General features: G+C 36.9%; 1 protein-coding gene across 3 annotated transcripts in view; it reads right to left on the minus strand.

Moving 5' to 3' along the window:
• The window catches only part of TANC2 (tetratricopeptide repeat, ankyrin repeat and coiled-coil containing 2), a 372,903-nt gene that overhangs the window by 122,141 nt on the left and 232,131 nt on the right, over nucleotides 1–18,631 (minus strand). For all 3 annotated transcript variants that reach the window (XM_055575581.1, XM_055575580.1, XM_055575578.1), the window contains 2 exons: nucleotides 16,413–16,599; nucleotides 5,472–5,735 (listed from right to left, as the gene is read on the minus strand). In XM_055575581.1, coding sequence (XP_055431556.1) covers nucleotides 5,472–5,735; nucleotides 16,413–16,599 — 451 coding nt within the window. The remainder of the gene's footprint in view (nucleotides 1–5,471; nucleotides 5,736–16,412; nucleotides 16,600–18,631) is intronic.

The raw sequence follows: 18,631 nt of genomic DNA on the forward strand, positions 1-18,631 counted from the left end.
TTAAGTATGTAAGTAAATAATTTTCAATATCCAAATTAAAATAAACCCCAATAACTAAGAAAAATCACTGTTATGATACCTAATATAAACAGTTTCCTTTCTATTAAAGTGATTTAAAAAAAGGCACCAAAAAAGAAAAATCAGATAAACTGATGTCATCAAAATTTTTGTGTTTCAGATAAAAGGGTAAAAAAGATGTGGTATACACACACAATGGACTATTACTCAGCTATAAAAAAGAATGAAATAATGCCATTGCAGTAACACGAAAGGACCTAGAGATGATCATACTAAGTGAAGTCAGAGAAAGACAAGTACCATATGCTACCACATACATGTGGAATCTAAAAAGTGATACAAATGAACTTATTTGCAAAACAGAAATAGGCTTACAGATATAGAAACAAACTTACGGTTACCAAAGGAAAAAGGGGGGAGGGAAAAATTTGAAACTTTGGATAAACAGATATACACTATTATATAAAAAATAGATAACCAATAAGGACCCACTGTATAGCATAGGGGACTATATTAAGTATCTTGTAATAACCTATGATGGAAAAGAATCTGAAAAATAATGTATACAAATATATATGTATAACTGAAATACTTTTGCTGTACACCAGAAACACTGTAAATCAACTATACTTCAAAAAAGGAATAAAACATTTAAAAAGTTTTGTTTCAAAATATACCAATAAGAAAACAAAACGATAAGCAACAGAGTGAAAATATTTTGCAAACATATCTCTGATAAATATCTGTATACAGAATATACAACAAATTCTTACAACTCAATAATAGAGAGACAGAGGACCCATTAAAAAAATTGATATTTTACCGAAGAAGATATATGAATAGCTAAAAAGCACACAAAATAAGCTTACCATCATTAGTCACTAGGAAAATGCAAATTAAAACCACAACAAGACAGCATTTCACATCTGCTAGAATAACCATAATAAGAGGTAAGACAATACCAAACGGCAGAGAGGAGGCACAGAAACAGGAACCCTCAGACACTGTGTGTGGCGCAGACACTTTGGAAAACACTTTGGCAGTTTCTTTACAAGTTAAACATAAATTTACCCTATGATCTAGCAATTCCAATCCTAGATGTCTATTCAAGAGAAGTGAAAACATGTATCTACTCAAAGACTTGCACTAGAATGTTCATAGCAGCAGTATTCAGAATAGCTAAAAAAAAAACAACCAAGCCCTCAATGTCCATCAACTGCGGATGGACAGATAAAAGGAGCTATAGGTATACAATGGAATACTATTTGCAATGCTACTGCTGCTGCTAAGTCGCTTCAGTCGTGTCCGACTCTGTGCGATCCCATAGACGGCAGCCCACCAAGCTCCCCCGTCCCTGGGATTCTCCAGGCAAGAACACGGGAGTGGGTTCCCATTTCCTTCTCCAATGCATGAAAGTGAAAAGTGAAAGTGAAGTCGCTCAGTCGTATCCGACTCTCAGAGACCCCATGGACTGCAGCCCACCAGGCTCCTCCATCCATGGGATTTTCCAGGCAAGAGTACTGGAGTGGGGTGCCATTGCCTTCTCTGACTATTTGCAATAAAAAGAAACAAACTTCTGATAGCTTTAAGTAAATCAACCAGTTGTTGAAATTATCTGAATATTTTTAATCAGCACTAAAAAATAGGTATGTTTTCAAAGATCTAGTTATGTCACCTAGGACTGCTATTTCTAAACCAAAGACAAGGGAAAACCCTTTTAGAAAGACAAGAATCTAAACATATACTTTATTTATTTTTAGGTTTAGGTATAGTTTACATACATGAAGTACATAAATCTTATATGTTTAGCTCAATAAATTTTTATCTGTGTATACACCAAGGCAACCACCATTCAGATCAATATAGAGAAGGCTTCCTTAATTGATATTCCCACCAAAGGTAACCACTACTTTAGTTTTTCACCATAGAAGTGCCATAGCTTTGGCTGTTTTTCTGAACTTTATATAAACATATATACTTCATACAGTATGCACTCTTCATGATGTTGTCTGCAGTGGTAGTACATTATTTTTCTTTGTTGTACACCATTCATCCAGTCTGTTGATGGACATGTGGGCAACTTTTTGTAAAACCTGAAGTTAGTATTGGGTTTCCCTGGTGGCTCAGTGATATAGAATCTGCCTGCCTTTGCAGGAGACATGGGTTTGATCCCTGGGTCAGGAAGATCCCCTGGAAAAGGGAATAGCAACCCACTCCAGTACTGCTTTCCTGGAAATCCCATGGACAGAGGAGCCTGGTAGGCTACAGTCCACGGGGTCACAAAAGACTCAGACATGACTTAGCGACTAAACAACAACAACAAATGTTAGTGTTTGCCTTGGGCAAAATAATGAATCTCGACAGACATGCATGCTCAAGAAGGGAAATAATTCATAGTCTCTTCAGTAAACTCAAAAGAGAACACAAGAAGCTTACACTTCTGTTTCCTAAGAAGTGCTCAGGGCCCTTCTCAACAGAGCCAGAGTTCTCTAGGAGTCACTGCAGCTTAGTTAAGAAGTAAACTGGGATGCACCATGAAGGTTGGTAGCTTTAGTTTCCATTGTTATGTAAGTAAGGATCTAAATGCTTCTCTTTCAGACAGACTGAGTTTACCTAGCAATTTCTCATAAGTTATATAGCATTCTAGGATTCTAAAATGACATCATGGTTGGGGATCACCATATTTAAAAGAACCTAGGAGAGAAAATTTTGTCACTATATAGAAGTGAATACTCTTTGGGAAATGAGCATTAACATCTTGCACAGTCACTGATGTTCTGGATGAGCCATTCTCCTCATAATCACATCTGATGACAGATGCTGATGGTCTCCCAGAGGATGGAACAGAGTAGTGGCTTAGAAAAGGTTCAGAAGGGAGATGGGGAAGTCAAGAAGCATCGCATTATCATCTGCATAACAAACAATTTCATCTGGAAACTAGGAGCTCTTGCCTACAGTAAATATTTTATTTTCTTGTGTCAGTGAGATAAACCTATCTAGGCACTCATCAGGTAAGTAAGAGAGACAAATGTAACTTTGACTTTGTAGTCTGGACCAGGTCCGGATATGATGGTTCATTTTGATAATGTCAGCGTGCCCGACTGTTCTGCAAAAGTCTTGGTCTCAATTATTAGACAGCAACTTAGTGGGGTTAAAATGATCCCCTGACGTAGTTCTGAACAGCTGCTAAAGAAAAATGGCTTCATATTCCAGCCACTTATTTTCTGTATCACCCCATTATGACTGAGACTGCTAGTGGTGTCTGAGTTATTCTCAGGCAATGTAGGCACCTGGTGATTCTACTTTGATAATATAGCCAGAGTACTGCGAAAATACCTAGCTATTTGAATGGGGAAGTTAATTCTTGCTGCCTTCCTGCCACACTCTCAAACTACAGGTGATGATTTCTGATAATGTAAATTCTACTGAAATATGCTTCAATTTAATAACGTTTTTTATTTTTTTTTGCTGCACTGCACAGCTTGTGGAATCTTAGTTCCCCGACCAGGGATCACACTTGAGCCTTCGGCAGTGAAAGTGTGAAATTCTAACCACTGGACCCCAGGGAATTCCCACATTATATTTTTAAAACCAAAGTTTTTAAAATCTAAAATCTCAGATTTAAATCCTTCAAAAGACTTCTGATGTGAGAAAAGACTTTGAAGAGACTGACAATATACTTCATAGGTTCTCTTTTAGATTTTGGGTGCTAAATCACTTCAGTTATGTCCAACTCTGCAACCCTCTGGAGAGAAGCCCTCTGGGCTCCTCTGTCCATGGGATACTCCAGACAAGAATACTGGAGTGGGTTGCCATGCCCTTCTTCAGGGGCTCTTCCAGACCCAGGGATGGAATCTGAATCTCTTATGTCTCCTGCATTGGCAAGCAGGTTCTTTACCACTAGCACCACCCGGGAAGCCCCTTTTTGATTTTATGCATGTTTTTATTTTATAACTGTATTTTGGAAGCAGAATTAAAATGTCACTTAAGGAACATGAACCTTTCCCCAGGTTCAAAAAGATATACACAAGTATGCTGGGAGCCGGCATATTGCATATTGAGTGAGGATCTGTAATAGCTCAACTGGAATTCTATCACTGCCGGGAGCCAGCGTGAGGCACTCCGCCCATGACAAAGGTCATGAGGAAGGAGGCTCGGCATACGCAAAGGCGGGATCGAGCCTCAGGAGTCCCCCTGGAAATTCTCGAGCATCTACCCCCCAAAACCAGAGTCTGCCTACTTTCTGCTTTGTGCTTTCACCTACACCTCTGACTTTACGGGGGGCTGTCCCCCACTACCTCTCTCTGAAAAAAGAGTTAGCTCACAGCTCCAGTTAATAATTCCTGGGTGTGACAGTGTTTAACCTACAAACTCCTTTGGAAATCCTCTAGCCTGCCTGAATGGGTTTTTCCGGCCACATGTGATTGTTCAGAGCCTCCCAACTGTGAGAGGCAGGAGATGTTCTAAACTGCCTAAACACAGATTCCTTTGAGTAGTTAAAAGATTGATTAGAAAATGTATTGGTGAAGGGTTTTTCACTTGTTGGGCCAATGTTTGCTGCTAAGTCTCCATACTCCTTACCTACTGTGTCCTTGGCAGTGTATTGATTGATATAATGGGTGTATAGAAATGTAAAATGCAGCTTTGTTCAATGCTTTTTGGAAGGCTGGCGCCTGACTTTGGAATAATCACCTTTAGAGAAAGATAAGTTTCTTAAAATGTTAACAGGCCTCCGGGCCAGAAGATGATGTCTATCACCTGAACTTTTGCATATGATAAGTTTACAGGAAAAAAGCCTGGCTTGCTGCATGACTCTACCCCTTCCCCCATTATCCTCTATGCATAACTTAAGGTATAAAAACTACTTTGGAAAATAAAGTGCGGGCCTTGTTCACTGAAACTTGGTCTCCCCATGTCACTCTCTCTCCCAAATTCCAGCTGAGTGTCCATCTGGAGCGCAGATGTCCTCTGCGACCATTTATTTGCCTGGGCTTCTAAGACCCACTCGAGAAGGTGTCTAAGGTGGGGCACCTTCCGCTATTCGAGAGGGCGCCTGCGGCCTCCGTGGTCAGAGCTAACCTGGTGTCACGGGTTATATTGATTTTCCGCGTAAACCAAGCCACTCAGCTTCTTTTCTCCACTGAATTTTCCTACTGAGCTATCCTTATTTCAGCCGCTTTTCTCCACTGAATTTCCTCACTGAGCTATCCTCATTCTATTACTCTTTGAATCTTTGATGAATAAATAAATATAAATAGGTCGCCGACGCCGTCCCCGCTTCGAATACCCTGGATCAGCCGAGGCTGGACCCCGGCACAAGTATATTACCCAAACACAAAATAATAGCTTAGCTGAAGAAAATAAACGGAAAATTTAAATATTGTAAGAGCAGAATTAATCTTCATTTCAGTACATATGCCAGTAAAATGGTGATTTAAAAAAATAAAACTTACCTGCTACTGAGTTTGGCCGTGGCATAAGATAAAGAGGAATAGACTGTACTGATTGTGATAAAACGGTTTCCAAATTCCTCTCTGGTATCTTATTCAGACTGTAGGTGGATGCCGTCATGTTTTCATCTACTCGATACAAACAGGAATCCATGCTGGATTTTTGAGACTGCCAAGGCTTTAGGTTTCCTCCAGATCCTAAGTCTTTACTGCTTTCCCCAACATATTTTGTGCGTTCCATGTTTTCAGAATAGCTTGTCAAGGTAGCTGAAAAAGAGTAAAATGAAAACCGAGAGATTAATCTGTTTATAATTACCCAAATGCAAGATTAGATAATAAAAATATTAGTAACATTATTTTTAAAAAGTTACGATAATCATTTCATCTCCATCATGAAATTTATTTATTTTTAATTAAAAAAATTTATTTGGCTGCACTGGGTCTTAAGTTTCAGCACGCAGGATCATTAGTTGCTACATGTGGTATCTCTAGTAGTGGCATGCAACTCTTAGTTGAGGCACGTGGGCTTTAGTTTCCCTGACCGGGAATCAAAGCAAGGTCCCCTGCATTGGGAGCTCAGAGTCTTAGCCACTGGACCACCAGGGAAGTACCTCCCTCATGAAATTAAATAATTGAAACCAAAATATAACTTTCTTTCACACAGATTCCATATTTACTTTAACAACTCTTATTTGAATGAATTAAAGAAATTCTGGATGCTTGGGGCTGGTGCACTGGGACGACCCAGAGGGATGGTATAGGGAGGGAGGAGGGAGGAGGGTTCAGGATGGGGAACACATGTATACCTGTGGCAGATTCATTTTGATATATGGCAAAACCAATACAATATTGTAAAGTTAAATAAAATAAAATTAAAAAACAAAAACAAAACAAAACAAACAAACAAAAAGAAATTCATATATCAGTGCTACAGGACTTACAACTAGGGCCTATCAATGGTAAAAACTTCAGGATTCCATCAAAAGGGAATTTATATACTTTTCAAGGATTGCTGGACAGTGTCAAAGATATCAAAAAGGTCTTTATACTCTTTTTATCCTATATTTTTCCTCACTTAAATTATTTCCTGGCCATTTTCATGTAACAAAGAATTAGAACATATAAACAGTCCCTAAGTAGACCCTAATACAGGAGAAAGAAGCTGTCTAAATAAGGAAACACTACACAGACTTCTTGAATAGCTACCCTCTCCTCCATTATTAATTAATTCGTTTAATATATTCAGACTTTCAGTCATAAATAGCCCAATGGATCACAACCTTTCTGCCACCAAAAACAATGTTACACCTTCCCCATTGAGATTTTATGGATTCTACAGCATATTTTATAATCTCTGAATATGTTCAGTGATAGTATATAGTGTATATTTATATTATGTGTTTATGTGTCTGTGGGTGTTCTTTTTAAACAGATGCGTGTTTCTTATCCTAATTTATAGAAACTGTCTCATTTAAAATACATTTCAACATTTTTCTTTCAGAAAAATCTGACTGAAGTATAGTTTCATTTGGGATAAAGATGTTGTGATTCATCTGATTTTGTATTCTTAGCTAGAAGCTTGGAGTTCACACAGCTGCTAGGGTCAGTATCCTGAAAGATGGAGAATGCAAACTTCTGTTTCCCAAAGGACTGATCCACATGGAAAGTGTCTGTTATTTAACCCTTTGCCTTTCATGTCTGTTTTTTTTTTTTTTTGGTGGTGTGTCCTAGCAGAAGTTTTTATCCTTAGGTTCCAAATCAAGAGCTGGCTAAGGTTCACTTGTATCTGTGTGGTCTTACCCTGGTATATATTCCCGAAATATAGCCCTTTTCCCCAGATAAACCATGAGCACATTCAGTAGGTTCCAAACATTGAAACACTACACTTTTTAAAGGTCTGAGAAGGTAGTAATTGGTTTCACTATTTTCAATATTTCAATTAATTTCTAAGAAATAATATGTTTACTGGTGACCAGCTAACTAAAATGGGAAGCTTCTATAAACTTAGCTGCAGTTACATCAGGGGTGATAACACTAGTTACCTACATATTGAATAGAAATTTTGGCATATATATATACACACACATATGTATATATACACATAATATACCACTTCTCAGGTGGCTCAATGGTAAAGAATCTGCCTGCCAACAGGAGATGCAGGAGACAAGGGTTTGATTCCTGTGTCAGGAAGATCCCCTGGAGAAGACAATGGCTACCCACTCCAGTATTTTTGCCTGGAGAATTCTATGGACAGTGGAGCCTGGAGGGCTATAGTCCATAGGGTCACAAAGAGTTGGACATGACTGAGCAATTCAATAACAACAACAACATGATACATAAACACATCATACATATATATATTTGATAAATAAAAATGAGATATAACCTATTTGATGATGCACAGTGTGATGTCGAAAATTTTTTCAAAAACATGAGGTCTATCAATAAAAATTATGAAAGTCCTCATTGGTGGTGAAAAGATCTAAGAAACTGAATTCATGGTACAAAGACAGAAATATTCAGTGGCCTACGGACCCTATTTTATCATTTAAATGATGACGTTTACAATAAGGAAGGCCATCTATGGTCATGGTATTTAAAGTAAAAACAAGGAAGACATCTAGTTTCCCAAGTAAGAAGAGCTCTGATGTCATTTTGCACTTCAATTGTACTATCTGCATAAACCAAACCTGATACTTCATACTTCATTTGTTTTTTGAACCCAAAGTATCCTCTGACCTTTTTCACTAAAGAGAAATGTATCTAGGCTCTGGCACACAGTTTAAACTATGATCCACACGTATCTGTTGAGAGGATGAATAACTTAGTTTTACTGGATGCTCAATGGGCCAGAACCACTGGGGACCAGAGTGAAAACAGACAACTCACAAAAAGTACCAGAAGTTAAGAGTCTCTGGGTAAACATTCCCACTGAGGAATTTTGTACATTTCTGCTTCACTGATGCTTTTCCCAGAGCATGGTGACTTTGAGTTAACTTCATTCAATTATTTAGTCAATAAAATTTTATTGAGCAACTAGTTTATGTCAGAGTACAGTGGTGAACAAGATAGGTCCTAAATCATTAATCCCAGAAAAAGGACAATTCTGTGACAGAAGAGGCCACACAAAGAAAAAAATGAAGAATCACAAAATGAAATGCTATTTTTAATAACAACATGCTAATATCCATATATTATTTAACAGATGCTTCTATTTTACTCAACTATTCCTCTATAGTGAGACCGTATCATATAATTTAAAGTTACCAAAGTGAATGAAGCATCAGAGAATGCAATGATATTTTTGATTCATGTGGTAACTAAAAATTTCAAAAGTCTAAAGCCCACACAATCTATATATCAGATGTTGGCCTACATGAATTAACAACCCGTATGTGCAAAATTTCTATGAATGGAGCTGAAGAGGAAGACATGGCCTCTCACTGAAAAATATACGTATCTGTTTTCCAATAGACCTATTCTGTCCCTCCTTTAATTCTTTAGATCTAGTTATTTCCAGGTGGAACAAAGAATGGTGGGAAAATATTGAGTTGTAACTAACTAAAGAGATTTTTCTGAGAATTTCTGCATTTTCTTTCCTTGATATAGAAAAAAAATTGCTATCTCAGTATAAAGAAGTGCTGACACAGCCATATAGGACAGTAAGACAGTGTGAGGAAGTAGGAATTACAGGCTTATAAATAGCCTCATTGTGAATAAAATTAACTCCATATATTAAAAAAGTTTTATTGAGGTATAATTTACATACCATAAAATACACCCTCTGTAAACAGACTGATACATGGATATAGGCACATTTGCTTGTTGTCAATAATATTTTAAAACTGACAGCAATAATTTTTCAAAAAAGCTTAACATTCCTTATTCTGGCATCTGTGTCAGTCCTAAGGGACCCAGAAATCATGTTTCCAGTAATAGCAATAGTAATCATTTTTTGAAATCTGATAGTAATCATTTTTATCTTGATTCACTACTCTGCTTTTGTTGATAAAGACTAAGTTTTTAATGCTAAATAATGGTGTTAGGTCATCTGTTCTGAGAGAGAATGATTTAGAACTATGCAGTGTGGGTTTTGAAGTTATACAGACCTGAACTTGAATCTCAGCTTTGCCTCTCAACATCTGTGTGATCTGGGACCAATTATTTTTGAACCCTAGTTTTCTAAGTCTAAGAAACATCATTATACTATTATGTAAGACACAGTTAATTTACAGCTAGACTGGGCCAGTCCTATACTTATCTCTAGGGATGACTGGAAGTCTGGAACTGACTCTTAGCCAAGATAAGGTCAACTGGGATAACTAACAACTTATAATTTGCTGTTTAACGTTTGAAATTCCCCAGGTAGCACCCAGGTCTAGTTGTTTATTGACAGCTTACATCTGGAGTACTTAGACAGCCTGGCTTAGCCATGGGACCAGAGATGGACAAAAAGCTTCACTGTCAACTTTTGGGGAGCTCTCCTGAAACCAAGATTCCTTATACAAATCTTGGTGATTTACACTCTGGGGACAGAGTGCATCCATCCTGTTTGATTAAAAAGGAAACTGGAGAGCTCCACCTGGGAGGGTCTTGGGTCCTCTGTGCTCACTTGCATTCTTTTTCGCCTGCTGGACTATATCTTTACTAAAAGCTTTTTGGAAGAATTTTTCTGTGGAGTCATGTATCTTTTCAATTATTTGATCCTGGGGACTCTTTATTTTCTTATAAGATGACTGTAAGAATTAAATAATGGTATCTGCCTAAACAACAACAGCCTGCCTCATACTCTGTACACAATCAATGATTGCTGTCATTGTTATTATTATATTAGTTAGGTCAATCATGCAAGGGAAATGCTCTGGTCTTCTTGATCATTTAAATAGGCAGTGTCCAGACAGACATCTTTGACAAATATTCATGCAATATAACTACCAAAATTTATTAGTGCTAAGTAATTAGAAGGTGAACCTTCCCTGGTGGCTCAGTTGGTGAAGAATCCGCCTGCAATGCAGGAGAATCAGGTTCGATCCCTGGTGGGGGAAGATCCCCTGGAGAAGGAAATGGCAACCCACTCCAGTCTTCTGCCTGGAAAATCCCATGGTCAGAGGAGCCTGGTGGGCTACAGTCCATGGGGTCGCAAAGAGTCAGACACGACTGAGCAACTAAACCACCTCCAAGGATGACACTAGCATAATAACTGGAAGAGCTTAGTGAAGATACAATTGCACATTTCTGAGAACAGGTTGTAGAAAATATGAAAAATTATCTAATGCTCAGTTTGTGACTCAGAAGAGTGACTTCTTAAATGTGACAATTTGGACCAGAGAACACATTACACCCTACTGGAATGTGTGTGCGTGTCATTCAGTCGTTTAGTGACTCTTTGTGACCACATGGACCAGGCTCCTCTATCCATAGAATTCTCCAGGCAAGAATACGGGAGTAGCCATTCCCTTCTCCAGGGGATCTTTCCAACCCAGGGATTGAACCCAGGTCTCCTGCATTGGAGGCAGATTCTTTACCACTGCATTACTTGGGAAGCCCTGCCTATTGGAATATATGTTACTAAAGGAACAAGGGTCTTTGATGAGGAGTTTCTGATTTTGCTTTTTAGTTACTAATGTGAAATACTAGGGAAAAAAATCACTGAACAAGTAAAGCTGTAGGCATTTCATTTTCCTAGGTGTTAATGATACAAGGCTAAAAGATATAAGACCAAATTTGGCAATAAATCAGGACCTAAAGACAAAACAAAACACTGAGATTTGATTAAAAGGGGGAATTCAGGAATTATACCTTTCTGGAAGGAACTGTGAATCCCCAAATAAACAAAAGGCCAAAACAAAATGGATCCATGCTTAAATTTGTTTTACTAAACAACACCATGCCAAAACAGACCACTATTAAAACTTCACATGAAAGAGGATAGGCTAGAAAAATGATGTGTATCTTACAGAGTTTATGATTATCAGGATTTTTGCTTGAAGCTATGTATAGCTGATAGATTATGCGTAGTTAGTGGTATCTACCTAGGCACATATATAAATGGGCATCATACCATTAAATTAATACCAATAAAATAGTCATAAATATGAAATTATACTATAAATACCTGACAATCATGTCAGTGATATTTTACCACATATTTAAGAAAGCTGTGAGTTTGAAGACAGAGAAGCTATGACTGTTACAGAGAATGCTTTCTACGGTAGAAATTAAATCACATATGGGGTGAATTCAGATCACAGAGAATATAAGAAGTCACAGCTATTTCCAATCCTTTAGAATCCAAGAGAGGAACTTTTTACACTTATAAGACTTAAAATTCAGGAAGCCTGCATTTCTAATATTCTGATTTTATAACTACAATTCTACATATTTTGGCAAGCTATGAAAGTGATACAGGCAGGAATCACTAAAATTCTGATCGCTATAGTTACAAAATGTAATCAAAAGGAATTCACACTGAACTGACTGATATATAAAGGAATAAAAATGGATAATTCAAATGATAACTTTTAATAGCTTTTGTGTTTTTTGCTGATGGGGCAAGATGCATGATACTGGATGCTTGGGGCTGGTGCACTGAAGCGACCCAGAGGGATGGTATGGGGAGGGAGGAGGGAGAGGGGTTCGGGATGGGGAACACGTGTATACCCGTGGCGGATTCATGTTGATGTATGGCAAAACCCATACAATATTGTAAAGTAATTAACCTCCAATTAAAATAAATAAATGTATATTTAAAAAAATAAATATGAAAAAAAGGTACACTAACAAACAATAGATGTTATTGTTTGAAATAATGTAAGCAATATTTAATTTGGAAAAGTAGATATTTCTATTATCAGTGGGGAAAATACTTAAACAAAACATATTAAAACAGTTAAGACAGGCAAGCCTTGATATTTCCACGGTAATAACAATATCTTTGATTATTATTACTTACGCCACATACAATTTTCTTCTAACTCAAATGCAATGAAAAAAAACTGAAGAGAAACAAGTTGTTTCTCAAGATAAGCTGCACATATATAATTTGATAACTACTCTACAATGTAAGTAATTTTAGAAGCAGAAGACATTATTCTCTTTCTTGTCTCATGATTCTGCAAGTAAATGTTTCAGTATTTATATACATTAAATAATGGAAGTTTACTATTCTCCAAATTAGCTCTGTTATCCACAAAGGTACTTACTTTTACAAGGAACACAATTTTGGAAATAAACCAGAAAAAAATGAGGAACACTGTTACATGTCAAAGCGGGAATCTCATTTTTAATTTCAGAACATTATGAACATTTATTTTGAACATCCACTGACATGTTAAGCTTCCACTTAGAATGTACTTGCAAACGGATTTTGTCCAATCTGTCAGCACCATGCCCACTGCTTGAATAAATATATTTCTAAAGTACTCTTTTTTGGTATGTCAATATTGATGACATGCAGTTACAGACACTAATAATACTGACAGAAGGACCCAGGAAGAGGTTTGGCTAGAGATTATAGAAGTCACTGTGCCAAAATGAATCATAAAAAGAACATAGGAGAATAGTCAATGGAGAATTTGAAACTCTACTATTTATTAAAAATTTAATAATAATGTTCCATCTTGCACCCAATGGTCACTCTGCTGCTGCTAAGTCGCTTCAGTCATGTCCGACTCTGTGAGACCCCACAGACGGCAGCCCATCAGGCTCCCCCATCCCTGGGATTCTCAAGGCAAGAACACTGGAGTGAGTTGCCATTTCCTTCTCCAATGCATGAAAGTGAAGAGTGAAAGTGAAGTCACTCAGTCGTGTCCGACTCTTAGTGACCGCACGGACTGCAGCCCACCAGGCTCCTCTGTCCATGGGATTTTCCAGGCAAGAGTACTGGAGTGGGGTGCCATTGCCTTCTCCGAATGGTCACTCTAAACACTGTCAAAAAAGTAACTGAAAGTACCAGGTCAGTCATCCTTCATCTCCCACCCTTTCACTCTTAAGCTTTCTTTCCTTTTTATAAATATTTACTGAGCACCTACCATGCTACCACATTTTCAGTTATTGGACTAGGCGCTACAGATATGGATGAATAAGGCACACTTTCTAAATAGTCTAAGGATGAAAAGCAGGGTCTCAAAGGGATTATAATACTAGTGTTAAATGCAATGATACAGATATGCTCTATCTGGGAACATGGAATAGTAATAGGTACTGGAGAGGAGGTGGAGTGGAGAAATGAAGAGAGGGGGTGGTGGCAGTGGTGACTGAATACCTAAGGTGATTCTTAAAAGTATGTGGGAATTAATCAAATTTAAGAGGGGGAGAGGAGATTACAGGCAGAATGATCAATACGGGCAAAAGTAGAGAGGTGAAAAACTGCAATGTGTCAGGTTACCACAAAATTTAATGTTAGACTCTAGTAGTGGGATTAAAGGCTGGAGAAATTGGCTGTGGACAGATCAGGAGTGATCTGATCAGATTTGGTTTCCAGGTAGATTACTGCACCTTACAGATAACAGAATCAAAGTAGTAATCATTTTTCAGTTAATTTGCTTTGGTTGGCTGTGGGAAAAACAGACTTAGAAAGGACAAGAAGAAAATGCAGAGAGAACAGTTAGATCTGTATCAATCTAGGTTTAAGGTAATGAGGATTATGAAGGCAATGCTAGGAGAGATGAAAAGAAAACACAGGGATGAGAAATACAGGGGAAGGAAGGAGGCAAGGATTCCCCTTGGCTTTCTAGCTTGGTTCCTGAGTAGATAGTCATGTCACAATAAGGATATTTTAGACAATTTTATGCAAGTAAATCTGAAAAAGATTTAAACAATTATTAAGGAAAACAGATTCAGGAAGGAAAAAAAAATTTAAGTCCTATAGTATTAAATACATTGAAGTAGTAGTTTAAAAAATCTGCATGAAGAAAATATCAGGATCTTCCCGAAGCAGGACTCAAACCCACATCTCCTATATTACAGGTGGATTTTTTACCTGCTTGAGCCATCAGAAAAGCCCACTTTAATGGTAGAGCCTACTAAACGGTCAAGAAACAGATAATTCCAATTTTCTACAAATTATTTCAGAGATTAGGAAAAGAGGCTATTTTTCATCATATTTTATGTATGTATTTTGTTTTGTTAAAATATTTAGCTCTTTAATGATAGTATATTCATAAATACTCCTCATATAAAGAAATCACAAGTTAGAAATTATGTTAAATACTGAGAGTATATAAAATTATTAGATAGGAATCTGCCTTTAAGGAGCTTTGGAATAAGTTTTGAAATCAGGAAGTTTGAGTCTTCCAACTTTGTTCCCTTTTTCAAAACTGTTTTGACTATTCATGGTCCTTTGAGATTCCACATGAATTTTAGAATGGGTGTTTCTACAAACAATTTTGTTGGGATTATGATAGGGATTTCAATAATTCTATAGATTGCTTTGAGAAATACTATCTTTTAACAATCCATGAACAGGACGTATTTCCAATTATTTAAGTCTTTTAAAAATTTTTTCAGTAATGTTTTATAATGTCTAGTGTACAAGTCTTTTACCTGCTTGGTTAAATTTACTCCTAAGTCTTTAATTCTGTTTGATCCTATTGTAGTGGAACTGTTTTCTTAACTTTTTTGGTTATCTATTGTCAAAGTATAGAAATGCAATTGGTTTTTGTATGTTAATTTTGCATCCTGTAAAAATATTCTTTTCATTGGCTCATTATTTAAAAAGAATAAATTCACATGCTGATATAATTCATTTAAGTGAAAGAGATATGCTTAGTTGACATGGCATTAAATTATTTGCCATAACATCTAAACAAATATTTTGATATGATAACCTTTAGAAGCAAGCCAAGGAGAAGGCAATGGCAACCCACTCCAGTACTCTTGCCTGGAAAATCCCATGGACGGAGGAGCCTGGTAGGCTGCAGTCCATGGGGTCGCGAAGGGTCGGACACGACTGAGCGACTTCACTTTTACTTTTCACTTTCATGCATTGGAGAAGGAAATGGGAACCCACTCCAGTGTTCTTGCCTGGAGAATCCCAGGGATGGGGGAGCCTGGTGGGCTGCCATCTATGGGGTCGCACAGAGTCAGACACAACTGAAGCGACTTAGCAGCAGCAGCAGAAGCAAGACAAATGAGGAAAAAATACTTTATTGTCTTATTTCCATTTTCCTGCCCTCTTCAGTGCCTATCATTTGTTGAGCAGCCTTTCCTCATTCCTTCCCTGAAACCTTTACCTTCCTTGGCACTGGTTATATATACTGCCTTAATTTTTCTCCTGTTTGTCTGATCACTCCATTTCTGTATCCACTGGCTCATTCTCACACCTCTCACCTCCCCCTGATCAATCAGAATGTTCCCTAAGATTCTGTGCTCAGTCTTGTTTCCCCCCTTTGCACTTCTTTTCTTCAGATTCTTTTCCCAAACTTTCCTCATTTCCACGTGACTGAGTCCCCTTAACAAGAATACAACAGGCAGTAAGTATATGACAGACTGAGAAATACCAAGAAACTCTACTAGTTTAGTGAGAAATGAACTTTTTCTGAATGACTTCTGTCGGTAGATGGATGATGTAAGTGAATTTACAAGAAGAAGTAGGAAGAACTTTTTCTATTCACCCCTTCTTTCACCAGATAGTATCTTTATTTATTTAATTTTTGCTTATTCAGGGTATTTTATTTTCATAAAGTAGACAATCTCAGACTTTTGTACGATCAGTGAGATAATGTCTTTAAAGGACTGGTTAAGCAGGGAGGGCCACCTCTTTTTTTTTTATGCTTTATGCCTCTCTACAGCAACATTAAAAAGAAAAGGACACATATTTTATACATATATATAAAAATATATCTCAATACCTGAAAAGCAGAATTTTTGAAAACCTTAAGCTTGTATAATTATTACAAAAAGAAAAAAGACGCAAAATGATTAGTATATAAACCAACTCACCAATGATTCCACTATCCCTGCTCTCAAGGGTGGAGGTTGGACTTGTGACGGCCCCATAGCTGCCGTCCTTGGCGGTCGCACTTGTACTGACTGGTGGGAGAGTGGAACAGGGGCTACTGGCTGGTGGAGAGGCAGTGCTGCTAGTCAGGGTGGAGCAGGGACTTATCCGCTGGGTGATTGCTGAGGTCTGGAGAATTGAAATGAAAAACAAGATAAGCTGATCAGCTGTTAAGTGAAAGTGTATCTTATGGTAAAACATATGCTTTGATAACAAAAAGACAAAAAATCTACATGCACAGCTTTTACAGCTACTAGGTTCTGTTTGTTTTTGATTTCTGGTATAAAGCATTCTGTGTTCTATAATTAAGGTGAAACTTGATAAATTTAACATGAGCAGAGACTGTGGTCTGTTTTTTCTGCCTAGGAAATTTACAGTGACAAGTAGTCTTTATTATTGCTATGAATTAATAGATGATTTTTTTAATTCATCAAAAATTTTTCTTGCTGCTTTCAATCAACATAAATTTTCTGAAGGCTTAGAACTTGGTCTTGCTAATAATTTGCTTTGGATAGAAAAAAAAAATCTTTGCAGCCAAGAAGTAATAAGATGGGCTTTTTTTGATACATAGGTGGCTTCACAGAGGTAATAAATGAATGTAGGGAAAATGCCTATCTAAAAGTTTGTCAAATGAAGTAGAATAATATTAATTTAATACAAACAAAATAATTTCTCTGTAAAAACTGATTACAGACAGATCACCGAGTAACTCTTATACCTGAAGTTACCTCCTTTTTACATTTTTGATTGGAGACTGATGGTAATATATTCTGGTTTACCTAGTTTAATGATAATTCATTTTCTTTAGCTCTTTCTACCCAAATAAATTAATGAAATAATGAGTGAAAGTATATACGTTTTTTCGAAAACTTAAGAAATTTTTTCCTTTTCAAAACAGTAACTGGTCAATGGCAGAATTACTTGAAGGAGGACTAATGATAAACTTGACATTTGAAAAAAAAAGCATTTCAATTTCTTTACATATAGAGTCTACTCATAATCTCTTTGATAAATTGAAGAGTTACATTTTATAACTTGATTGGAAAATATGTTGATCACTGGTTATGAGAATACTAAGGCTCTTTGACTCGTCCCAAAATGAGTGCCAGATGCAATCCCCCGTATTTAATTATCTGTGTTGAATTCAGGTTTTGATTTTAATTTAAATGCTATAACCAGGATATAAAAGATACATGGAACTCAACCAAGCATAAATGACTTTCTCAGAACACTGCAATCAAGTAAATCTTTTTAATCATATAACTAATATTAGAAACTGATTCTTCTTAATAATACAATAAGCCCTCAAATCTATGCCATTTCTCTTCTATATAATTTTTCACCATTGGAGGGAGGAGTTTCAATTTCTTTGTAATTTCCTCTATTTCTACAAAATGATGTTAGTCTATTAGAGCATGAGTAGGGCTTGCAGGAGAATTACCTGTGGAATGTAAAAAACAAGTTTCACTACAAAACTGACAGATACTGAACCCCACCCCAGTCTTACTAAATTAGAATCCTCCCTAGTTAGAATATGGCATAGCAATTTTTAACCGCCTCATTCTCATTCAAGAAACATGTGGGTACTTTATTAGAATTGTACTAGAATCTTTTTACATTAGATATATCTATAGTCATTCCATATTGAAAAAGTTTCATTTTGGTATGAATCTATTACTTCTATGGTAACTCATTTCCATTTCCAGACAAGATTCTCAGCCTGTTCTCTGAGAAAGGAAACTATTATATGCATAATACAGCAAAAGTGAAGGTTAAGCTCAAATGACATATTATTTTTACTGTAAGTTATTTTCTGGAAAATAAAGCATTTATCACAGAATATATGCTTTAAAAGCTTTAACTGTAAAAGCAAAGCTTAAAGATCAACTCATTCAGAAAGCAGAAAATTTGTTTCATGGCTTATGAATTTAAAGGCAAGTCTTATATTTACATAGGGCTTCCCTGGTGGCTCAGAGGTTAAAGCATCTGCCTGCAATGCAGGAGACCTGGGTTCGATCCCTGGGTCGGGAAGATCCCCTGGAGAAGGAAATGGCAACCCACTCCAGTATTTACTTAAGGAGGCTAGTTAATGAGATACTCTTTTAGGCACAGAAAGACAACATTATTTACTCGCCATACTGTAGGCTAAAATGGACACCTA

Source organism: Bubalus kerabau, chromosome 4 (genome assembly GCF_029407905.1).
Source record: "Bubalus kerabau isolate K-KA32 ecotype Philippines breed swamp buffalo chromosome 4, PCC_UOA_SB_1v2, whole genome shotgun sequence".
In the NCBI taxonomy this organism is placed as follows: domain Eukaryota; kingdom Metazoa; phylum Chordata; class Mammalia; order Artiodactyla; family Bovidae; genus Bubalus; species Bubalus kerabau.